This window comes from Lissotriton vulgaris, chromosome 1_1 (assembly GCF_964263255.1).
Source record: "Lissotriton vulgaris chromosome 1_1, aLisVul1.2, whole genome shotgun sequence".
Taxonomy (NCBI): domain Eukaryota; kingdom Metazoa; phylum Chordata; class Amphibia; order Caudata; family Salamandridae; genus Lissotriton; species Lissotriton vulgaris.
This window is the reverse complement of record NC_141685.1, coordinates 797,391,275-797,416,882: the sequence shown is the minus strand read 5'-3', so window position 1 is coordinate 797,416,882 and position 25,608 is coordinate 797,391,275. Positions and strand designations below refer to the sequence as shown.

Here is a 25,608-nt window from a genome sequence, read left to right as displayed (position 1 = left end):
ACCATGGGAACAAGCAACATTATTGCAACATGTATATGGGACTTGCAGTACGGAATGAGCTGTCACATCATGCCATTCTACTAAACATGCATGTGAGACACAAGCCAGGTTTTACCTGCCTTGCTCTGGATAAGTCCTGGTTGGTTTGTTTCTGACCCACATGCTTGGCATACTCACCCGTCTCCACTTTGGAGTGATCCAGTCGGTCTGTGACCTTCTCCTGACTGATGAGGTAATCAACGATACGGACTCCGATTGGAGGCTCCATGTGCTCCCACTCCAGCACCACAAGAGTGCTACTGGGCTCTTGGTCCATAGAAAGCTGCAGTCTGAAAGGAAACAGCTCACAGTCAGACCTCTTCCACTGGGCCAACAATATCTTAATTTTGTCTAGGTTCCTTGAGACATTACATGATCATGGGAGATCCAGTGATGGCACGTCCATTCTACTGGGTCTACCTAGAGGTGGCATCTTATCAAGGGAAGCGAGGCGACAGCAGGTTCCTTCAATTGGGTCACTGGAAGCATTCCCCTATTTAGGGACATTACTTAGTCAGTCCCCTACTACTTAGCCCCTTTATACGCGGTCCCAGATAAGTGCAAGAGGCATCACACCACGCCCTGTCAGCTGGGTCCTAAGGTGCATCACCAGTTCAGAGGAAGAGAAGTGACTTCATTTCCCTGTGATTACGTATCTGAAGATATCCTCTATACAAGTGGGTGGCAGTGACAGCAACCCCTTCCACTTGGACCCTAGAGATAACAAAACATCTAAGAAAGCAAAGTTACAGTTAACCCCTTCTACAGAGACCCTGGCAGCATCACCAAGCCATCAGTAGTTGAATTGGCTGTTAGAGATATCATCTATTCAAAGGAATAGAAGTGAGTCTAAGACCCTTCCACTTGGCCGTATTGGAACCAAAACCAGCCCTGGTAAAAATGCTTAAACTAGCCCCACTCCCTTCATTTCCTCTCGCAATCTCTCTCTTTCCAAACATCCATTGTCTTTCCTTCTCTCCTTCTCGCTCTTCTTCCTCTCTCTACCTTGCCCCTCCCTCTCGTTCTCTCTCTTTCTCCGACGGCTCCCTCTACCTGCTGCAATTAACCTCGGGGATCTCGGGAAAGTGAGAGAGGCACCATGAGCTGCCCGGGACTTTCAAAACCGGCCTTCAAAGGCTTCCACCTCAACAGGATTTCATCAGGTATCAATTATAGTGATACCCCATGGGAAATACCTACTGGATGGCTCCTTTCTTCTCCAATGTCCATCATTATGACTTCCGGTACTAACTTAGCATCTCCAAACACTTGTTATTCTGACCAACAGGAGCGATGAAACACATTGGCTGGGCTGACAATTTGTATACAGGGCTGGACTGGCCGTAGCGGGCACCGGGCATTTTCCCAGTGGACTGGAAGGGTGGGGGGCTGTTTTTTATCCCTGGGGTGGGGGTTTTGTCACTGAGGGATGGTTTTGCAGCAGTGCTGCAATATCAGAATCCTGTAACAAAAGCAGCAGCAGTGTTTGACACTAGCACCCCACTGCCCCTCTGGCTAATGCTTTGCTTCCGAGTAGCACCCGCTCCCCCCTCCCTCTCCCAAGGGGCTGGTCGAGCAGGATTGCCAGGGCTGGTTTCTGTTCCCAGCCTGGCCAAGTTTGTATACTATATGTTGCAAAGAAGAATTAGGAATACAAGGGTTGCACAATTCCTCACATGAATTGGTCTTTTGGATGCATTATTGGACTGAACGTTGGAATGCCTTGTGACCACCACTGCAAGGACAGGGAAACTTGTAGTGATATTGGATGAAGTGATTGCGGACTGTCCATATGTTTGAGTGCTTCTCTCCTATTTGTGTTTATCTACTTTGTGTATGGTTTGAGGTTTTGGGGCAGGTGGACCTCGGAAGTGAGCACCGAAGTTGATGTACCTATTAGATTTTAGGGCTTGTGTGGTGGTAAAGGACCATGTCCGCCTTTTTTTGTTCTTCATTGGTCGCTTATTAATGCTTCGCTACAATGAAATTTGGTGTGATCTCAAGGGTATTCGTTAATGTCAGAAGTTAAATAATAAGCCTACATTAAAAATGGAGGACAAGTAAAATAAAAAGGAAGAAGAGGGCTAAGAAGAATGGAAGACAGAGGTGGAAAAGACGACAGACTGCACAACAAAAAAGGGAACCAAGAGAGTAAAACATTAATTGGAGCAAGATGGAAGAAGCATATGTAAAGGATTTGAAAGCAAGAACAAATAGATAGCGCAAAGCTGTCAAAAGAAAAAAAATGGTAGGAAAAAGAATGATGTAAAAGGCTTGCTTTGTGCTTAATTTGTCATTCTGGTGAATTTTTAGGGCCCAGCTGGCCAGCGACTGGCAAGCTAGGGATGTGCTTTCTGAGCTGGACAAACTGGCCATTCATCCGTGGGGCTGCACTCCCCTTTAAAGTGAATGTCAATGTAAGAGCAGCAGCTCCTGGAAAGTGCTGGAAATGAAGCCTCCGAAGAAAACTATTTCACTCGGCCGCTGAAAACAAATGGCCCGATTCACAAAAGTAATCTGAGACAAAATCCTAATTTAACAACTCTCACCCACAAGCACACACACAACACACATTTTAAGCAATTGTTAATTACTAAAGCTGCTACCAAAGGACCTGATCCAGGTACGAGTGCTACATTTTTTATTACACTAGTAGTGCATCATTCACTATTAGTCTAATGAGAAATAGGCAGAAAGTAAGGAATCCGGGTCGCCCCTGTGTTCTTGGCACTGAATTAACCACCCCTGGAACTAGGGTTGCAAAGGCAGTACCAGAGGTCGCAAGGGGCAAGCCAGGGGTTGCAGCTGCAACCCTGGTAATCCCTAAATGACGCCCATGAGTGTAAATACTTAGGGCCTAATTTATGAAAAGTGACGTATCGCTGCGTGAAAACAGCGAAATATAACTTTTTATTGCACCTTCCTTGCGACATGCTGGAAGTGTCATATTTATAATATGACGCATCATGTCGAGTTACAGATAAGTCAGTATTTCTGACGTATCTGTAGGTGCAAAAATGATGCATTGCTGGAGTGTGTCACGAAAGTGACGCAACTCCATCAATGGGTCATTTCACATGGGCAAGTCCCATTTCAAATGTGCCTGCGTCAGTTTTACGCCTGTTGTGAGGCAGGTGTAAGATATTGATGCATTTGCGTTCTAGAAGTTTCATAGATTTTACTGTGTCACTTCTACGAGGCTTTCTTGCGTCAAACGCCCACCCTGCATTCATTATACCTTCTGCAGGTATAATGTGGCTCAGAGGTTTACAAAGTGACGCATCTACCTAGATGCCACATTTTTTACCCTGTGGATGCGTCACAAAAATTGACGCACCAGCGTCAGAAGAGTGACGCAGGGGCTCATAAATAAGCCCCTCAATATGTGCTTATTGATGAAGCTATAACAGGCCAGCCCTGATTACACTGGATGTGTGCATCAGCGTACATTAGGACAGTCCCACATACATCATGTGCACAGTCATTGAACATGCACACCTGTAAATGCATATTTGTGAGTTTGTGTACACATGGGTCTCCAAACCGGTCCTGGAGGGCCGGATCCATGCCAAATTTTTGGGATATCCCCTTTGAGATACATGTAGTAGTTTTAAAAATCTGGCATGGATCCGGCCCTCCAGGACCGGTTTGGAGACCTATACCATGCCTTACATGCAGCGGGTGCCTTGTGAAGGTGCACACTGCCATAAGACCTGCACACATGTGGTGTAGGTCTGTAATTGTGCACTGGTCAAGTATATCTGCACAAAACTGGTTTATATTTATTACTCTGTACCGACCCATTTCGTGCACTGCCCCTATCTCAACTCCATACTAACTAGGTTGTATGAGTGTGCACGGTAATAGGATGTTAACTCGAGTGGGCTATGATGATGGTAAAAATAGTACTCCTGTGCATGGGGCAGAGAAGTACGAGAATATTCCATTGATTTCCCCTCAGGACTGCCAATGAAACCTATAGCTTTGCATCGGATTTAATTAAAGATTGTGATGTAAAATGCACCATGTGGTCTCATTTTTTCCAAAACGCTTTTCGTGGAAGTGCCTTGCCCCGATAGCAACATAAAGATGGTTGAGTTTGCTCCCTGGCTCTGTGCTCGGGTCCACTACGAGAATTTTGCCTAGAATTTTGGAGGGATTCCAGTTGGCCTCTCTGAAGGCCATTCATACTGAAAATTAAGAGGAAAGGGATTTGTGTGCAAATGGTCAACACAATTGGTTCTTAATTCAATTGGTTCCCCAATTGGTTCCTCAGATTACTTGGTCGCCCGCTCACTTTCCTCCAGCACCCCTCTCACTTGTGTGCTGCTGTATCGTCCTCCCTCCTCCCCCCAACTCTTTCTTCCGACCTTCCTCAACCTAGTAGCTACCCTAGCAGTCAACAACTCAGCTATCCTCATACTAGGAGATTTCAACTTCTGGCCCTCAGATCCGGCCGAATGTTCAACATCGAAGGAATTTTCTGAGTCCCTTCTCTCTCTCAACTTCCTGCCGGCTGTGCACAACCCTACCCATTGTAAAGGCCACATCCTGGACCAAATCTGGTCTCTCAACTGCCCTGTTTCGTCCTTGACTATTTCCCCTTGCCTGACCTTTTTCTTATCTCCTTTTTACTACCTACGCGCTCATCCAGTAAGCCCCCCTTCCTAAAAACATCTGGGCACGCTCCTGGAACCGTGTAGATGTGACCTCCCTGGCCACCTCTCTTTCTAACTCCTGCCCTGATCTCCATGGGCTCTCCTCCCTTGAGCAAGCAGTTTCCATTAACTCCTGGCTCTGCTCGGGCTGCGACCTAGTAGCCCCCCTCAGACGTGTTTCCTCAAAACGCACCAATGAAGCCAATCGCTGGTTCAATCAGGATCTTAAAGACCTAAAACTCAATCTCCGGCGAGCAGAACGCTCATGGAGGCAAGCCTACTGCCCAGTCCTAAGGAAACAGTATATTTCGCTTCTGACCCAGTACAAAAAATCCATCCTAGAAACCAAGAAAGCTTATTTTTCTTCTAAAATCCTAGCTGCAGAGAATCAGTCCAAGGAAATTTTTACCATCGTTCACGATCTCGCTTACTCCGATAGGGCCTTCTTGAAACCTTCCCCATCCCAGCACCTCTGCAACTCCCTCAAAATCTCCACCATCAAAGCCAATATTCCTCCGCCTTCCCCCTCCTTTGTAATTCCCTTATGCCCCCCCAACTCAGCTCGTCTTGACTCATTTCCACCTCTTACAGAAAACTCTTTCCTTTCCATTCTACCAATGATCAAGTCCGGCTCTCCCCTTGATCCTTGTCCTGCAACCATCCTGAAACAGATCTACTCAGTCTGCACTTCACCCCCCTTACCCTCCTGAACAGTTCGCTATCTCAAGGCACCGTTATCCCTTCCCTCAAAACAGCTGTCATCCTACCTATCCTAAAAAAAAACGGAGCGGACCCCACCTCACTTGCTAACTATCGTCCCATCTCCCTCCTTCCATTTCTGGCGAAAGTCCTAGAGCGCCACGTAACCAAGATGCTCAGCCCTTTTGTGGAGGAAAATAAGATATTGGCCACTAGGCAGGCAGGGTTCCGTCCATCTCACTCAACCGAGTCCGTGGCCCTGTCGGTCTTGGACACCCTCAGAGAGGGCATGGACAACAATCACCCCCAGGCCCTGGTCCTCCTCGATCTCTCCGCCGCCTTTGACACGGTTGACCACTCCATCTTACTATCCCGTGTCAGGGCGGCGGGCATCGGAGGCATTGCCCTGGTCTGGCTGTCCTCCTTTCTGAGTGGCCGCTCCCAATCGGTGCACCTGGGAGACTTTGCAGCAGACTTCGAGGCGGTCAAAGGCGGGGTCCCCCAGGGCTCCTCGCTATCCCCGCTACTATTCAATCTGTACATCGCCCCCCTCATCTTTGCTCTCCAACAGCTGGAGGTCTCTGTCTTTAATTACGCGGATGACCTCCAGCTGATCTTCTCCCTATCTCCTTCCCCACAGTCTATAATCAATTTTCAATCTACTATGACCTTTATCCGGGACTGGATGAACCACAACCACCTGAAGCTCAACCCCGATAAAACTGAGTTGGTGCTGACTGGTGGCTGCTCCAGCCCCTGGACCCCCCTCTTCTGGCCTCCCTCTTTGGGCTCTCCACCTACCCCATCTCCCTCTGTAAAAACCCTTGGATTTAAACTAGATTGCCAACTCTCACTTCACTCCCAGGTCAGTTCGTTGTTGTCCTCATCCTTCCACTCCCTCCGCACCATCCGTAAAGTCTCCCGGTTCTTCTCCTATTCAGCTCTCAAACTTATAGTTCTTGCCCTGGTCATCTCCCGCCTGGACTACGGCAATGCCCTCTATTGTGGCATGCCCGCGTACAGTTTGCGTCGCCTTCAATTAGTACAAAATCAGGCAGCCAGGCTGGTTTTTAACCTACCCAAGTCCCACCATGTCACCCCTCTTCTCAAGACTCTACACTGGCTCCCCATCCGCGAACGCGCCCAGTTCAAACAAGGATGTATCATTTTCAACGCTCGGGTTGGATCAGCCCCCGCCTTCATCACCTCCGAAATTCATCACTACGTTCCCCAAAGGGAGCTGCGCTCCTCTACCCAACATCTCCTCCAAGTCCCCCGTTTCAAGCGTAAAAAGTGGGGTGGATCCAAATTCTCCACTCTCGCCCCCACTTTCTGGAACTCCCTCCCGGATCACCTGAGATCCTGCCCTCAATACTCACTTTTTCGTAAAGCTTTAAAGACTTTTCTCTTCACTCAGGCTTTTCCCTCCTCCCAAAATCCCTCCTAAAATTCCCCCCTCTTCTTTCCTCCCGTTCCTGAAGCTTCAGGGGCTCAGTTCAATCAGCGCCATGAAACCGCTCGGTGTACGCGCGCTTAACAAATACTTTAAACTCAAACTCAAACTCAAACAAGCATGGAAACCTCCCTGATCCCATGGGCAACGAAGAGAAGTTTTACATGTATTCTATGAGGTGGACTTTGAACAAATGGTTGTTGGGGGTCAGGTTGCTGCCTTTTTCTCGGCCAATAGTGTTGCCTCCGATCATCCTACTTTTATGTCTGCCTTTGACGTGAGAACCGTTAAGGTAAGGGTGGGTCAATCTTTACTTTGCACAATAATAATGCTGAGGCACAAAGCCCCCTCAAAACTTGTCAGATGCTTCCAGGGCCGGACTGGGAACAAAAACTGGCCCTGGCAAACTGCTCGGCTGGCCCTCCTGGGGTGAGGGGGGTGCAGCCGAGCAGTTTGCGAGGGATGTTTTCGGCCGATTTTGTTACAGGGGGCCAATAATGCTGACCGCCGGTAACAAAAAGGGGCTCAAAACCGGTCCCCACCGTAGCGGCCCACTGGGGAAACGCCCGGTGCCGCCTACGGCCAGTCCGGCCCATGATGCTTCTTCTGTTTTTGCCGGGTTCAACTACCACCTGTTTCGGAGTATTAAAAACGAATGTGCGTCAGTAAAGAAAAACCTTTGTGTATGGCGCCATCCAGTGATCTGTACACATAAGCTGCCTTGTTATTATAGAAGATCACAGGCTTGCTGGGGAGCAGGGCCGGACTGGTGGTAGACAGCATTGGCGTTTTCCCGGTAGGCAGGAAGGATGGGGGGGGGCTGTTTTAGAGCGGTGTAGGCTGGTTTTGTTACTGAGGCTGGTTTTGCAATGATGCTGCAATATTTGCCCCCCAGTATTGAAAGCAGCAGTCTGACTGCTTCCCCCACTACCACAGGGGTGGTGTCCGGACGGACAAAATTGCGAAGGCTGCTTTTGGTTCCATGTCCGGTCCTGCTGGAGAGGCCCTGGAAAGAGCAAGGCAATGACATGATGCCCCCTCCACAACCCTTTGTAACAGCACTGCCCCCACCTTTGCTGCCAAATGCCATGGTTGCAAAATACCAAAGGCAGCCTAGTCTCCATTATACTTCATGGCTCTTTCTTCCACCACCCAACACTTCCTGCATCCCTATCTCACTCTGACAGGTTTCCTTTTGTATCAGTGCGTTCTCCCTTTTGTAACTGTGACCCCTCTCTTTATCTTCCCATATCTGCTTCACTTCTCTGTTATTGTATATCTTGCTCTGGGTCTAAGTCTGATAATATAAATACCTTCTGCCCTCCACCCACTCCCCAAACAATAAGTGCCAGGGCCGACTTCCTGCAACCAACAGCACAAAACAAAAACACTGAAGGAGACATTCCGGGGCAAGAGGGGCTCTGCTGCCATCTCCCTTGTGGCATTGCACCCCATCACCTTCTAGACATCTACCTGAGGGCTTTACCCCTTGTTGCACTATTGAGATTACCCTCTTGCCATTGTACCCTGTGTCCATTGATGCCCTTATTCAACAGCATAATACTGGTCTGCCAGGCCCTCCATCTAGCAAGCAGGTGCCATGCTTTCCTGCTCAGCCCGCACCATCTTCCCTGCCAGCAGGACTCTACTAGCCACTCTGGCTTTCCCCTGTAGGCTGCTGCCTTGGGGGTTGCTTGCAGTGTTGGATAAGCTGCCATCATAAAGCTAAGACCCCATGGTCCCATTATAAGCAGGGCCTCCAGTGGCGTAATACAGGCCCCCACAACCCCTGCGGCACAGCCCCCCGCCCCATCCAGCCCATGGCCAATGAATATCTGTGAGATATGGGAGACTCAGGGCACCTCAATGTGTTCTGCAGTGGGGGGGGGGGGTATTTTCATGATATGACACTGATGGTCTCCTGCAGTCTGAGGCTAATTTGAAAATTTGTGCCAGGTGCACATGGTGAGATCATTGACATTTGGGTGGTATGGGGAAACATCAGTAGGCAAGGGGAAAGGAAAGAACAAAAGGTTATCAGGAAAGGACAGTGGGTAAAGAGAGAAGTTGGCTGGGAGGGAAAAGACAATGCGCAGTGGGAGACTGGCAATAGGAGATGGAGATACCAGTCAGGTAGGTTAGTACAAAGGGAGAGGGGATAGTAGTGAAAAGGAAACGACAAGTAGGTGGAGAGAACAGTAGCCAGGTGGTAGGAAAGATGGGATAGTGGTAGAGGAGCAAGCAGTTAGAACGCAGGAGATGGGAGAAGGAGGCAGCATGCGCATGACCTACACAGGCTGCGGCAGGGGCGCACAGGTGGGCAGACCATCCAGGCCGAAGGCACTTGCGTCACAGCGGCACCAGTCTTCAATGACGTCTCCACTTCCAGAGCACCAGAGCGAGCTCAGCATGGCCTCCTGCAGCAACTGAGAGAGGATGGAGGAAAGAGCCAGTTACACTCTACAGTAAGCACAGCGCTTCACATTTCATGTGCTCTTCAACATAGGCAGTCACCTTCCTCCCCATTTCCCTTCGGCCTAACCAGTGAATGAAGAAACTATATTGGTTTGTCTATCCAAGACTCAGACCAAAGCCCGTCACAGTGCATCACCCTCTAATGGGCCAGCGTTTTTCACAGACCTCATCAAAATCCACAACGAGGGGTGGGGCTTATTCACAAACTCCTTGCGCCACCAAACGTAATTTTTTCCCATTTTAACAAAGTGACACATCAGTGGCGCAAGGGACTTGCAGTGGCCCGTGCAAGTAAAACGAGAGCGCTGGGTTGGAGGGGGGGAAGGATTCGACAGACGACCTTGAGGTAAAATTAAATAAATAATTAATTTTCCATCATTGTCGTCTGTCAAAATCACCCCACCCGGCCACACCATCCCATGGCTCTTACCTGCACGGGCTGCTGCGGGAAACATCCATTACAACGCAGTCATTACAACGACTTACCTTTACAACGCAACGGTTGCAATGCAACTGCCTTTACATCGCATGCCATTACAATGCGTGTCATTACAATGCATGTCCCTACAATGCATGCCATTACAATGCATACCATTACAACACATGCCATTACAACGCATTATAAGGAACGTAATGGAAATTTTTGTAGTATTAGGATGGGTATGGGTTTTGGGGTACATGGGAACAGTAATTTTTACCCCTACACTATCCAACACTTTCCCTACTGTTACATTCACTGGAGTGGGAATAGGAATTTTTTACCCCTGCACTATCCAACACTTACCCTACTGTTGTCCTAAAAGTATTATGCATTGTAATGTAATGCGTTGTAATGGTATGCATTGTAATTGAATGCGTTGTAATGGTAGTTTTTTTTAATGCGTTGTAATGGCATGCGTTATAAAATCATGCAATGTAATGGTAGTTGCGATGTAAAGACTGCATTGTAAAAGCATGCATTGTAATTGCATGCATTGTAACATTATATGTGATGCTGCCTGTGCAAGTAAGACTTTTTTGTTAATAATGATATAATATATGGCATATTTAATAAGCCACTGGGTTAGATATCATTGGTGCAGCACCTATTATATGCTAATGTTACTTGTCTTAGCATCGCCTTCGCGATAAGATCTCAATGCCATTTATAAACTGACCACTTTTGGACGAGTGATTTACTCCACTACCCCAGAAAAATCTCATTGAGCTTCAAATGTCTTCGAGTGGGCACTAGCTGACATTTTCTGCATTCAGATCAATACCCAGTGCCTTACTACAAACTAAACACCAGGGGGCGCTGCTGCACAAATCTATGTCTGTTCTTTCGAGGTATTTAAGAACATTCAGTGACTTGAACAGCAAGAGTCAGGCAAAAAAACATTTTTGAATGGCGTTTTATTTCATGTCCTTGATTGTGAGATGAGGCAATGCTTGCTTCAAACAGCTTTACTACCATATTACAGAAACAGAGGTCCTCATTTACAAGCCCGTTTTGCCGCCGGTGAGTCTCATGTTTAGACACACCAGCCGCACTTTGTGTCTGTCCATATTTACAAGGCCAGGCAAAGTCACCCTGTGTGACTTTCATGACCTTGTAAATATGGGCCCCTTTCACACAATATTCTGCATGAAAGGGGCGTTCTATGGGGGTTGCTGTGGGTGTTCCCACCCAACATGAATGCAACCAGACCTATTGCCAGATTCACAAAGTGTTGTAAACATGTGAATGCACAGAATCCTGTGCCTTCCCCGGGGACACGTAGGAATGGCGCTAGACGATTGAGCAGGTTAGGAAAAACACGGAAAGACACAACAGGCGATTGTGTGATCTTGAATTTTTATTTTAGGAGATGGGCAGAATTTGTCTTATCTCACTTTAGTGACCAAGCCCTCAGTGACTCCTCTATGGGAAATATACGGGCCTGTTCTTTGGCCTTTTTTTATCCCCCCCACCAAAGGAGCAATGGGCCTGGTTTGCTCTCCCAGAATAAAACCCCTCTTCTTCAGCCTCCCACATGGCATCACACAAATCGCTTTGAAGCCTTATCAGGCTTATCGGATAATGGTTGACTACCAGTAGACCCACACAAACTGTTAGTCAGGGACTCTAACTGTTCAGTAACAGGAACAGAAGAGAATAGTTTGGGGTCTCACTCTGCTGATCATATTACATACATGACATCAGAAGTTGTTACTAGCATAGATGAGCGGTCATCAGGAAATGGCCCCTTCACTTACCCTATCTGAGCTAACCTAGGAGGTGGGGGTTTTGTCCCAGATGTTGAGATCGTTAGTAATAGGGAGGCCCCAGCATTAAGGCCACATAACACTAATCCCCTTAGAATTGTTTCCTGGAATATTGCAGGTATTCGTTCGAAACTGGATGATGAAATGTGGCTAAAATACGTTAAAACCTTCCATGTTATCTGCACCCTGGAAACCTGGTTTAGGAAGAATATCGAACTAAATGGCTATCGGTCCCTTAATGTTCATGCAATTGGCTCACCTGCATGGAGAGCAAAAGGAGGACTGGCGATCCTGATCTCTCTTAAATATGGGTCTATCAATGTTAAGTCTGTTATTAATTCACCATGGTATCAATTGATATTGATTTTTAACTTGTTTCAGGTCAAAATTCTTTTAATTAATTGCTATTATAATGTTTTCGACCCAAATAGAACTAACATTATTGTAAACCTCAAGGAGGAGATTGAAAAGATTACAGGGAAGTGGCAGCCTCTGTGTATCTACTGGGTCAGTGATTTTAATTGTACTTTATGTCGACATAGTTCAGATAGGGGTTGTGGGTTAACAGATATTCAAGGGCAACCATTACCCCATTTTGGTGCACAGACAAAATATCGACTCCAAAATATCGACTGGACATAATATCGAGTTTTAAATATAGACTGGACAAAATATCGACTGGACATAATATCGACTACAAAAATATCGTTTTTCAGGTAAGTGAAGTAATATCGACTGTGTAAAATATAGATAGCAAAAATATCGAATTTTTAATAATATATAATATTTTATAGTGTATTTTTATGTAAAATATGTGTGAAAAGTGTGTATTAATGTTATAAAATATTTTATTAAATGAATTTTGTTTTTTTAATAATTGCGTAATGTAATTCTGTAGCGGGTTGTGGGTTTATAGGGGAATAGGGTGGGAAGTAATTTAATAATAATTAATTAATTAATATATGTTTGTAAATATTTATAATTAATAATTAATTGATAATTAATTAATAATAATTAGTTAATTAATTAATATAATTTTGTACATATTTTGTATTAGTAATTAATTGGTAATTAATTAATTATAATTAGTTAATTACATTAATTAGAGTACATTTTAATATATATAATTTTGTGTTATTGTTAAGTAATTAATTGGGAAAAAATAATATTAATTATTAAAATAATTACAGCTAATGTGCTAATATATTTACTTTATTATTATTGTTAATTAATAATTATTTGGTAATTAAATAATATTGATACATTTTGGGTAAAGGAGTATTTTTAGGGTTCAGGGTCAGTTTTCAGTTTTTGGGTAAAGGGGCATTTTTAGGGTTCAGGGCCAGTTTTCAGTTTTTGGGTAAAGGGACATTTTTAGGGTTCAGGGTCAGTTTTCAGTTTTTGGGTAAAGGGGCATTTTTAGGGTTCAGGGTCAGTTTTCAGTTTTTGGGTAAAGGGGCTTTTTTAGGGTTCAGTGTCAGTTTTTAGTTTTTGGGTAAAGGGGCATTTTTAGGGTTCAGGGTCAGTTTTCAGTTTTTGGGTAAAGGGGCATTTTTAGGGTTCAGGGTCAGTTTTCAGTTTTTGGGTAAAGGGGCATTTTTAGGGTTCAGGGTCAGTTTTTAGTTTTTGGGCAAAGGGGCATTTTTAGGGTTCAGGGTCAGTTTTCAGTTTTTGGGTAAAGGGGCATTTTTAGGGTTCAGGGTCAGTTTTCAGTTTTTGGGTAAAGGGGCATTTTTAGGGTTTATGGTCAGTTTTCAGTTTTTGGGTAAAGGGGCATTTTTAGGGTTCAGGGTCAGTTTTCAGTTTTTGGGTAAAGGGGCATTTTTAGGGTTCAGGGTCAGTTTTTAGTTTTTGGCTAAAGGGGTATTTTTAGGGTTCAGGGTCAGTTTTGGGTTTTTGGGTAAAGGGGTATATTTTAGGGTTCAGGGTCAACAAATAAGATTGTAAAAAATTATTTTTATTATTTTCATTTATTATTTAATTATTATAATTTAATTTAACTATTTTTAAGTATATTTTAGTAATTAAAATGTAATATTAATTTAATTTAACACTGTTTTTAATAAAGTCGATATTTTTTACATCTATATTATTGTTAACGATATTTTGTACTCGATATTTTTGTACTTACCTGTTTGTAGATACAAACTCGATATTTTGACTGTCGATATTTTGTCCACGATATTTTGGCAAGTCGATATTTTGTCCCTCGATATTATTTCAGTGATCCCCCCATTTTATACATACTCCACAAGGAGATGCCTTAAATGATATTGTCATTGTGAATGGTTTGTTTATTGTGAATGATCTGGTGGATAATTCAGAAATTCAATACTCCACTTATATGAGCAGAGGCACTGGAAGTGTTATTGATTTTATGGTAATATCTAGGAAATATGCCTCCCTTGTAGTCTGTGTCACAATGTAGCCAAACAATGTCAGTGATCATAATCCTCTCACTGCCTCCCTTATTGTAGCTGCCCAGGAGATTGAAGGTGACAGCCGCCCCCTCCAGTATAACCCAAATCAAGGAGTAAGAATGACGTGGTATAAGGCAAACCCCACTCAATTTGAGGAAAAGATTGTAAAGATTAATTTAAGTGATTTTTTTGAATGCCTGGATCACGCCTCCCCCTGAGATGGTTATACAGGGATTTCGGGAAATGTGTAGGGTTCTCTCAAATAAGTTGTTGAACCCACTACCACCAAGGGAATCAATGGAAGTCAAATGGTTCAATACTGAGGGCACAAGTGCAAATAAAGATTTAAAAGAAGGCATTACACACAAACCCGCGAGATACAGTCTTAAATAGGAGTGCAAGCGAGTCTTATGAGCGCATAGTGGCAAAGAGGAAGCAGGATTTGAGGGAGCAGGCATGGGAGGACCTAGAGAGAGCAAGTGTGCTCAAAGACTCTAGGTGCTTTTGGGAGGTAATTAACCGCCCATTGTTTTCAAAAGACCTAGGGGTTATGGACTCTCTGATACCAGGGAATGTGTGGGAGTCCCACTACACTAAGATTTTCACCCGAATGGTATCATTAGTCAGGAACTAACTCAGGGAGAGCAATTAAATCCACCGAGTGCCTCTCTTACAGTGAGTGAGGTAGAAGAGGCCCTACAGAGAGGAATACATCTAAAAGCCCCAGGCCCCGATGGTGTCCCTCTTGATTTATTTAAAAGTAATATTCAACTCTGGGCCCCTCTCCTAGCTAATGTTTTTAGAGCTGCAATAATGGGTCCTATTCCAACATCATGGCAAGAGGCCATAGTGGTCCCCGTGTATAAAAAGGGAAAGAAGGAGGATCCGGCCTGTTATAGGCCGATTTCCTTAATTGACCCCATGGCTAAGGTATTGGGGAGGGTAATTTTAGCACGCCTTGAAACCTGGGAAGACTGCAAAGGTATAATGTCCCCCACTCAATATATGTTTCGAAGAGGAATGGGGACAAACGAACAGTGCCTTAATTTGGCACTGATTATGTGCAAGTACATGAAGGCAAGGAAGGGATCTATCCACCTTGCCTTCATGGACTTGTCCAGTGCGTTTGACACCGTTAATAGGAGCAAATTGTGGGGTATGATGGGCGATATGGGCTTTGATGAGCCTTTGATCACCCTATTGTGTAGGTTGCATGTAGGCACAACAGTAGCTATAAGATTTGGACCCAAGGGAGAAAGGACAGGGCCCATTGTTTCTACAGAGAGAGTCCGTCAAGGGTGCATATTGGCCCCATTCCTCTTCCATTTGTACGCAAATGGCCTAGAATCAGCCTTAAAAGAGCAGGAGCTAGACTTCCCTAGAATAGGGGGCAAGCCCATACCGTTGTTGTCATATGCGGACGACACAGTTTTAATGGCTTTAACTGCCAATAGTCTTCAGAAGTCTTTGAACACATTCACAAATTTTATGTTAGCTCTAGACTTAAAAGTTAATTTTACTAAATCTTATGTCATGGTCTGTGGACCAAGTCATACCTAATCTAGAAAGTTCATGGTGGAGGGATAGACAATTGATAAAGTTTTGACGTTTATTTACTTAGGGCATGTTTTTAATAATAAACTGACTTGGGAACACATCATTATATCTAGGGTACAGAATACTAGCCGTGCTGTGGAAGGTTTTTTCCTCTTTGCATGTAAGCTGGGCCTTAAGCCCATAGCGGACCTAATAACCTTATACAAATCAAAATGCCTGTCTACTGCCACATATGGGGCGGGAGTATGGGGTCACCAAAAAAGTTGGAAACTCAAAACCCTAGAGAATAATTTCCTGGAAAGATTACTGATGATCCCAAATAGGGCCCCAATGGTACTCTGTCATTCTGAGGTAGGGGTTGATTTTATTTCGGATCGAATAAACAGCGCCCCATTGATATTCTGGGCGAAAGTCTGGCTGACGGAGGAGTTAAAGCTCACAAGAGAAATTATTAAGGATTGCGTGTTATTGGATAATGCCGAGGCTATTCCATGGCTTTGTTTTGTGAAAAGAACATTTTATGAAATTGGCTTAGGGAATTTTTTTGACAACCCTAACAGTATAGATATAAGCACACAATTTATTAAAAAATGCATATCGCGCTGAGCTTGATAATCGCCGCTAGTCAGCAAGGCGACTATTTCACACTGAGCAGACTTTTTTATATCAGCAATTTTAATTGTCTTTTATCAGGAAAGCACAATTTAGATTTTTGTTGACCAGATTTAGGCTTTGCACATTGCACTTTTTAGGGGCCTTTCCTAAACAGGAACAACCTGTCCCAACAAAGCACCCTGCACTTTACCCTTTTGTGTGCACTTTACAAGGTCCCAAGAGCTCAGTTTCTTATACGACTCTCAAAAGACATCAGATAATGTAACTTTCAGGAGGGTTTTAACTTTTTGTTATATTTGTCTACTTACGTAACCTGTAAGGCTGTTTTAAATTTTAACAGGATGGCACTATCAAAAAGGAAACGATACGAAATGTAATCAAATTCTGGCATCTCCCTTTAGGAATTGTTTTTTAAACCTGTCTGGAATTTTTTAATATATGTGATTTATATGGTTTTATTGGACTTTTATGTATATAAACTTTCCATATGTGATTCATGTATGTTATACTTTTATGGCTAATTTTGACCAAATTCAGGGGCATATTATCAAGGACAGGCGATACATTATCGCCGCTTTTATCGGCAGGAAACTGCCGGTAAAGCGGCGATAATGGCCTTGATAATAAGCTCTATGAATTCCAATCGAAGCCCATGTTAGATGTGTTCACATTTAACATGGGCTTCAATTGGAATTCATAGAGCATATTATCAAGGCCATTATCGCCACTTTATCGGCAGTTTCCTGCCGATAAAAGCGGCGATAATGTATCGCCTGTCCTTGATAATATGCCCCAAAGTTATTCTTGACTTGAAATGGCGCTATGGGGGAAAATCCCTTTATTTCTCCAGTATTTTGCTCATAAGTGAGCTGCATTGCAGCGCACATAGAAGGAGCAAATCACCTGTAATGATTGTTTATGTGCAGGAAGGTGTCCCTTCATGAACAAAAACAATCATCCCTGCAACGGAGGTACCCTTGCACATGGCACAAGGGTGTCTGCATTGGCGCTCGACTGCTGTTTGTATGCCGGTGCTGGGGAGAAGGACAAGAATGCACCGTATCTTGTAGATTTGACACACAGCATTGTAGCAGGAAGGCTTGCTGCACAGCTGTGAGTCAACATATAGTAAATAAGGCACAGAATGTTTCTGGAGCTGATAATATGATAAGAACATCTTTGTACATTGCTGTGTGGAAATTTGTTGTAGTGGTGATGTGATGTGTTCTGCTTTGTTTTTTATGTGCTCCTGTGTTTTTGGGCTACATATTTGCAATATTACTTTGTTGTGTTGTACTTTGTTTTGACTAATTTGTTTAGATATGCTATGTGATGTTTTGATTTTTGTCCTATATTCTTGTTTCACTTTAGATGTGTCAGCTAATGAGGCTACATTTCCAGACAAATGCAGCACATCCCTTATAGTTCCTGTGGCAAGCAACGATTTACCACTGCCTACTGTGATAAAACAGCACTGCTTCAGCCGCTCTTCAACTACTTAACACACCATTGAGCCCACAACTGTGGAAAAGGCTGTGCCTTAACTTGGACCCTACAATGCTGCCTTTATGGGATACAGATCCAAGTTTCATTATTGCACCTCACACTCCCAGACTTACCCTTCTTGAACACTTGATAGCAATACCATGGCGCAAGTAGGGTTATCAACCAATTCCACACCTTGACTTCAATATCATGGTAGGTCATGTATATATACAGTTTGCAATGGTGCAAAACACAGAATTGATCGATTTGTGCTGTGTTTGCTGCTAGTTTAATGGGAAATAGTGCAAAACAATGTGACCCAATTAATATTCTAGGGAGGTGAAGAGCACAGCAGTGCTGCGGAGAATGGTAGCTGTTCCCAGCTCTGCTATGGGCCGGACGGGAGCTGGGCTGGACCTTATCCCACAGTTAGTGCCTGCGGTTTCACAGGGTATGAACCAGTGTTTAATTTGTAAAAAAACATAAGTGATAGAGCCCAAGCTATTTTACAAGAGACCACAGCACATTGCACCGCCCACAGCTCCATCTAGATCTGACAAATGCCAGCGTCATCAATGTCTACAATCAACAGAACAATTTCAAAATTTCCATCTCACCCAATAAAAATGCCAAGCTGCCAGGCTACGAGAATGGCCTGCCCAACCTGATATTTACATGTTTTTTATGTATAATCCATTGTTGCAATCTGTTTCTGATGTTGCTCCACTAAAAATAGACAGGCAGCGCCACCATGTGGTGGATTGTCAAAAATAAATGTCAGGATTAAGAAATGTGTGGGTGCCGAAAACACCAGTATAAATCAAGCACTGTATGACCTAGTCCAAGTTTTTTGGGCCCGGTATTAATAGGCCCAGTATTTGCGGATCCAGTAATCCAGAATCTGGAAATACCATACCACACAGAATCAGCCAGAGTGCCATCATGGCTAGGAATACCAGTCAGGACGACTCATAAATGACAGCATTATTCCATGAAAGGACAACACAAAACAAATGGTGGCTGGGTAATGTTTGCGCAATTGCAACCGGTGTGGTGTTCTTCAAGTGTAATGGCTCAAGGGAACAGGGGAAAGAGGCCACCTGCGTCCCCAAGGGGAATCTTCTATAGAACCAGAGGATTCAAGGACAAAGGATAAATGGTTCACGAGCACAGATAGATTTCTTATAGTTTTTAGAGAAAAGATGTCCACTATTAAGCCAATAGTCTTTCAAGAGTCCGATCAATTAGTTCTTTGTATTTTCTTTATCTTTTCTCGTCACACATCTGAGAAATCTTCATCAGTCTTCCAATATTTATAAAACGTAGCCAGTGAAAAAACAGAGCCAACACGTGTTTCGTCATGGGGCACAGTCACCCAAATGACTTCTTCAGGGCATATAGATCAAATGTCTCAACGGTATATATACGCCAATTCCAGACTACTCTACTAATGAATATGGGACGCATCTAATGTGGTGGGGAGTACTCTCCTAGAATACATCTATATATCTATCTACTTGAAGGACTCCACAAAAGGAATAGATAGAGTTCAAAATTCTCTATTTGGAAAACTACTGATTTCTGGAATTGGCGTATATATACCGTTGAGACATTTGATCTGCAACAGAAAGCAAATTACAGATAAGGAAGCAGGTGCCAGACTGGAATTTTAAAACAGTGACACATTAATAAATCAACCCCAAATTAATTCATGTCAGTTGAAGCAGGCAGGTGTGCTTGCTTTTTCCCCCCATAATCTACAGTGATGATGAACCAGAGGGTGGCATTGATGTACCAGAGGATGGCATGGGTGAAACAGAGGGTGGCAGGGGTGAAACAGAGGGTTCTGGGAACCTGTGATGATGAACCAGACGTAGAAACAACATAATCGTGACCGTTGCGAGCCGACATGTAGGTTCGCAATTACGAACTGGTACAAAACCCTCGCAAACTGGCAGAAATCCTTGCGAACTGGCAGAAATCCTTGCGAACACAAAAAAAAAATCCGCAAATTCGCGAGATTTTGCGGATTGCGAGTTCGCAAATTCGCAAATTCACCCATGCTTACTCTTGAAAGACTATTGGCTTAATAGAGGACATCTTTTCTCTAAAAACTATAAGAAATCTATCTGTGCTCGGGAACCATTTATCCCTTATTCCATGAAAGGAGGCATTGTGGGAAGTCAGGCATTACAACTGTTGCTCCTATGCTTCTGTATTTGGACTATTGGTGTTATTGGTTAATTGTAAGGGCGTGTGGCCTTTAGCAAAAAACAATCAATCAATCAGGAGATTGTAAGTGCGCTACTCACCCGTGAGGGTCTCAAGGCACTGAGGGGGTGGGGGGTTAGCAGAACTGTTAGCCAAAGAGCCAGGTCTTGAGGGTCTTCTTAAAGGTGTTCCGAGAGGGGGAGCATCTGTTGTCGGTTCAGGTCTTGGCTGCAAAGGGAGAGAAGGCTCTTCCGCCTCTCTGGCTCTGTGGATGCACGGGGTTTCGGCCAGTGCTTGGTTGGAAGATCGGAGGTTTCTTTTGGGTACGTGGAAGCTGATTCTGTCATTGAGGTGTTGTGTAGGCATTTGTAGGCATGAGTGAGGATTTTGAAAGTGACTCTTTTCTCCACGGGGAGCCAGTGAAGACTTAGTAGGTGTTGGCTGATGTGTTCGTGTTGGGGGATGCCGAGCACGAGTCTGGTGGCCGTTTTCTGTCTGGAGTTTGCAGAGTAGGGACTTGTTGATTCCAGCACAGAGTGTGTTTCCATAGTTCAGTCTGCTGGTGATGAGTGCGTGGGTGACTGTCTTCCTTGACTCAGGGAGGATCCACTTGCGGGATCCACTTTCAGGTCTTGCAGAAGATGCGGAGGGTGTTGAAGCAACTGGAGGTGATGGCATTGACCTGTCGGTTCATGGTGAGTGATGAGTCGAGTACGATGCTGAGGTTCTTGGCATGGTCTAAGGGGGTAGGTGGACTTCAGAGGGTGATCGGCCACCAGGTGCTGTCCCATGCAGAAGGGGTGGTACCAAGGACGAGGACTTCTGTCTTCTCGGCGTTCAGCTTCAGGCAGCTGTTGGTCATCCAAACTGCAACGTCTTGCACTCCTTTCTGGAAGTTGAGTTTGGCAGTGGTGGGGTCTTTGATGAGGGAGAGGATGAGCCGGGTGTTGTCGGAGTAGGATACGATGTTGAGGCTGTGTTGTCGGACAATGGCTGTGAGGGGGTCCATGTAGATGTTGAAGAGGGTGAGGCTCAGTGATGAACCCTGTGGAACTCCGCAGGTGATTTTCGTGTGGTCCGAGAGGAAGGGTGGGAGTCTGATCCTTTGGCTTCTTCAGGTGAGTAATGATCAGATCCAGTCCAGGTCTGTTCCTTGTATGCCTGCGTCGTGTAGTCTGGCGACTAGTGAGTGGTGGGCGACGGTGTTCAAGGCCTCTGATAGGTCGAGTAGGATGAGAGCTGTGGACTGGCCTTGGTCCAGGAGGGTGCGGATGTCGTCTGTGGCGGCGAGTAGGGCAGTCTCTGTTTTGTGGTTGCTTTGGAATCTGGATTGGGACGGTTCAAGGATGGCTTTCTCATCAATGAATTGTGTCAGTTTCCTGTTGACTGTTTTATCTGCAACTTTGGCTGCAAAGGGGAGGAGCGAGATGAGCCGATAGTTCTTGAGGTTGGTGGGGTCAGCTGTAGGCTTCTTGAGCAGGGTGCGCGCTTCCAGTCATCTGGGATGGTACCTGTTTTGAAGGTGGTGTTGATGGTGCGTTGTGGTTCGGGTGTGATGGCGGCCATAGCTCTGTGGTAGATGTGAGGGGGGCTGGGTTTGTGGGGGCCTCCGAGTGGATGCTTTTCATGGTCCAGGTGGTGTCTTCAGTTGTGATCAGTGTCCAGTTGGAGATGGCGGACTGGCTGGTGTTTCTGGGGGTCGTGGCCGTCTGTGGCACCTGGTCAATTAAGTTGTCGTAGAGGTTTTTGATCTAGAGATAGAAATAGGTTCCAAGCTTGTCGCAGAGGTCTTGGGATGGGGTGATGTCTGTGGCTTCGCTGCGTGGGTTGGTGAATTCTTGAATGACACTGAAAAGTTCCTTGGAGAAGGTGGAGTTGGCCAGGATTTTGTTGTGGATGAAGTTCCTCTTGGTGGCTCTTATCTGGTTGTGTGGTAGTCTGTCATGGCGTCCTTGTAGGTGGTGTGGTTTTATGTTGTCTTGGTGTTTCTCCAGTTCTTCTCCAAGCATCTGCAGGTGCATCTGGCTTCTTGGAGAGCGGTGGTGAACCAGGCGTCTTTCCTGTGGCATTTTCTGTTGGGATTGCGTAGCGGGGCGAGCTCCTCTGCCCAGTTGGAGATCCAGGTGTGGAGTTCTCTAGCTGCGTTGTTTGCGTCGGGTGCTCAGGTGTGGTTGTCTCGGGTGAGGATGGAGCTAGGTTGCTCGTCGGTAACCTTGCTCCAGCTCCTTCGTGGTGGGTGTGGGGCTGGTCTGGGTGCCTTGGGTTTGTTGATGGCAAAGTGTACACAGTGGTGGTCGGTCCTAGATACTGTGTCCTGCCGCGAAGATGGGGTCGAGGTTGTGTCCTGCTCTGTGGGACGGTGTGTTGATGAGTTGTTTAAGTCTGATGCTGGCGAGGTTGTCATGAAGGATAGTAGAGTTGGGGTCGCTGGGGTTGTTGAGGTGGAAGTTCACGTCTCCAATGAGTATGTAGTTTGTTGAGGCGATGGCGTGGGGTGCGATGAATTCGGTGATGGTGGTGGCGAAGGATGTTCGGGGGCCAGGGGTCTGTAGACGAGGGTTCCTCGGAGTGTGGCTTTGGGGGTGGTCTGGATCTAGAAGTGCAGGTGTTCGGCGGAGGGAAAGGTTTTAGATGGTGAGGTGAAGGGTGCTCTTGTGGGCAATGGCAAGGCCCCCTCCCGGGTGGTTGGGACGGTCTTTCCTCTGGATCTTGTATCTGTCTGGGATGGCGGTGCTGGTGTTGGGGTCAGTGGATGCGTTGGTCCAGGTTTCTGTGAAGAAGGCAATGTCGGGTGAGAGAGAGTTGAGTAGGTTCCAGATTTCCATGGCGTGTTTGTGTACATAGCATACATTTAGGAGGATGCATTTCAGTGTGTCGCCGATGCTGGCGTCAGCGTTGTTGGAGGCCGGGGTAACGGTGAGGGTCTGGCGGCAGTGGAGGCAGGAGAACTGGCTTTTGGGTCGTGTTCGGCAAGGCCTGTTGGCATCCTCTAAGTCTTCCAGGGTTGAATGCGAGGAGGGTGGTGATGTTGTAGCAATGGGTAGTGGGAGGTCCAGGGTTCCTGGCGCTGGCTGCGGTCGAGTCGCGGACGGGCACAGATGGGCTTGCCTTTGGCGGGCCTTCTGTGTGCCATTAAGTAGGGGAGGTGGGATGGAGTAGAGGCTGGGAGGCGGGAGCAGGGGAATGCCGGGGGGAATTTCAGGGGAGGGGCTGCAGGGGCAGCAGCGTCGAAAGGTGAAAGGAACAGGCAGGCACGACAAAATAAAAACAGTGGTGGAATTAGAGCAAGACACGGATGGGAACAATAACAGTGGCACAACAGGGAAAAATTAAGAAATAGAATAGCTGAGAAAAGTTACAGTGGTTGCAGGCAGTCTGGACAAAGTTGGAGCGGGCAGCAGGAGCGGGAAGCAGCCTCGAACCTCCCAAGGAGGATGTCGGGGTCTGGAGGCAAGAGACAGCACAATTGAGCAGCAGGGAGAGAGTGGACATAGACCAAGGGAAAGTGAATTATACTTTCCTAACCATATTTGAATTGTCTTTTGCTTCATCTCAGTTACAGCCATTATCTCCTGCAAGGTTTTGCTTAGAGTTTGTCAAAGAGGCAATCAAGAGTTGCCTCTTGGAACTCAGATAATGTCTATCATCTGACTGTTCGCGGATTTGGGGCTGGTATCAATACTTGGCCAGTGAAATCCTTATAATGTTTTTTTTTAATTTCTTTATTAGTGTATAAATGTTGCATACAGAAGATCAGATGATAATCAGGATAATTCACCATACAGTTATATGAAAAAAGACAATGTAAAAAATGTAAATGTAGTAGTACTTGAATAGCGCACGAATCGACCCATGAGGGTATCTCGGCGCTTGTAAGCATACCGCTGTGGAACCCTTCCTGGCTTTTCCCTGTGAGGTGCCCACTCCTGGGCACCCCCAAGGTGAAGCCAGGCATCCTAGCATTGTTGGGGCCGTTGTGGAAATTAAGCAAGCTATTGCCCAGAGTTGCAAAGTGGGACCCATGATTAGAATAGGCACCGAGGTGAGAATTATCAGGTCTGAGGAAATTGAGCCCAAGACCCGCCGAGGTGGGAATTGAACCCTGGTCCTGGGCTAGACTTCTGCATCAGGGTCTGGCGCTCTAACCATTGAGCCACACTTCTCCACAATCATTACAATATGTGTGTGTATTATACGAGCGCCCTCTATCTGTGCATTCTCAGTCTGCATTTGTATGCACCACCCTACACCCATGCTTTGGCACCTTCCTTACCCTCTGTGTGGCATTGTTGGTGACCAGTTCGTAGATGGGCACAGCCTTGGTGACCTCAAGCAGGACGGGCTCCGCAGGCATGTCGGGGTTGGAGGTGACGTGGCAGAGCTGGCAGTAGGAGGAGCAGCGCCCACGGCTTTGGCACTCCATGCGCACCCCAGCTGCCATCCTCTTGGTGCCCGCCTCCAGCAGGCTGTTGATGTACTCTGGGAAGGTGAGTACCTTGGGCTCTCGCTCGCGCTCCTCGGACTCGTCTGACGGGGAGTTCCCTGAGGGACAAAGTAACAGCAAGACTGATAAATGGGGAGCCAAACTATTTATTTTATATATGGTGCATACTTTACCCAGAGCGCTTTACAATATACTAAAGTAAGTTACATAAGGAAACAGAGTATCATGGTAGTAGGTATCAATACTTATATGCACAACAGTTACTCGTGGTGAAAGTTACAGATTAATAAATTACATATTCACTGAAGATTACATATTAGGAAAAGGTGGAGAGATTACGGTTAGCAAAATACATAACACAGAGGGTCTTAGTAGCTCTCGTGAATGTCATGAACAATCAGTGCCATGACCTGGCATTAGTTGTGTGTGTGCCTTTTGGAGAGCTTGGCGAGGAGAGTTATTGATCAAAGTGTCTTTGCAAGGGGAGATTTTTACGATCTGTTTTGAAAAACTAGAAGGATGCAGAGGTGCAAACGTTTGGAGGTAGCGAGTTCCAAGTTCTAGTTGCAATACCTGAGAAGGATTGTACTATAAGTCTTTCCCTTTTGAAAGCGAGAGGTTGGAGTAGTAGATTTTCACCACTGAGTGAAGATCTGGAGCCGCCTGTTATTTTGAGTTTGTTGGCCAGGTAGCGCGGAGTGGAAGTGTGTATGGCTGTATGGGTGATAGAAGCAATCTTATATATTGAATTCACTTCAATGGGAAGCCAGCCAATAGAAATCAATATGGGTGTTAATCAATCACTTCTTTTGGCTCCACAGACAAAATGCGCCGCTGAATGGGAGATGGATTAGTGAGAAGGGGTGCAGGATAGATATAGGAAGAGGTGGGCCAAGGACAGATGGATCATAGAGGAAGAAGGTGCAGACAGAGGGAATGAAGCCGGGGACAGAGCATGCAGGGTAGAGTAATGCTGTGACAAAGGCAAAAAAGAGAGGCGTGCATGGTGCAGAGTGAGTTGTGACACAGGATGGAGGTAAAGTGCAGGGCAGGGGAAGAGTGGGTTGCAGGGGAGAGTAGGAATAGGCTGTATGACTTACATGAATGGGTTGTAGAGGAGAGAGGGTTTTAGAAGAGGAATATAGTGTAGGACAAAGAGGAGATGAGTGAAGGGCACAGAAAGAAAAATGCACTTATCAGGGGAGGGTGGGATGGAGGCCAGTGGAGTGCTGAGATGTACAGCTGAGGATGGATTATAGAGCACATATCGGAAGGGATAGAGCTAAGAGGAGGGGGAGAAGTGAG

The 25,608-nt window shown here is 45.7% G+C and overlaps 1 protein-coding gene across 3 annotated transcripts in view; it reads right to left on the bottom strand.

Annotated features, from left to right (window-relative positions):
* ASTN1 (astrotactin 1) overlaps nucleotides 1-25,608 on the bottom strand; it is a 666,610-nt gene that overhangs the window by 39,401 nt on the left and 601,601 nt on the right. For all 3 annotated transcript variants that reach the window (XM_086956551.1, XM_086956560.1, XM_086956570.1), the window contains 3 exons: nucleotides 24,133-24,401; nucleotides 9,142-9,275; nucleotides 178-329 (listed from right to left, as the gene is read on the bottom strand). In XM_086956551.1, coding sequence (XP_086812677.1) covers nucleotides 178-329; nucleotides 9,142-9,275; nucleotides 24,133-24,401 — 555 coding nt within the window. The remainder of the gene's footprint in view (nucleotides 1-177; nucleotides 330-9,141; nucleotides 9,276-24,132; nucleotides 24,402-25,608) is intronic.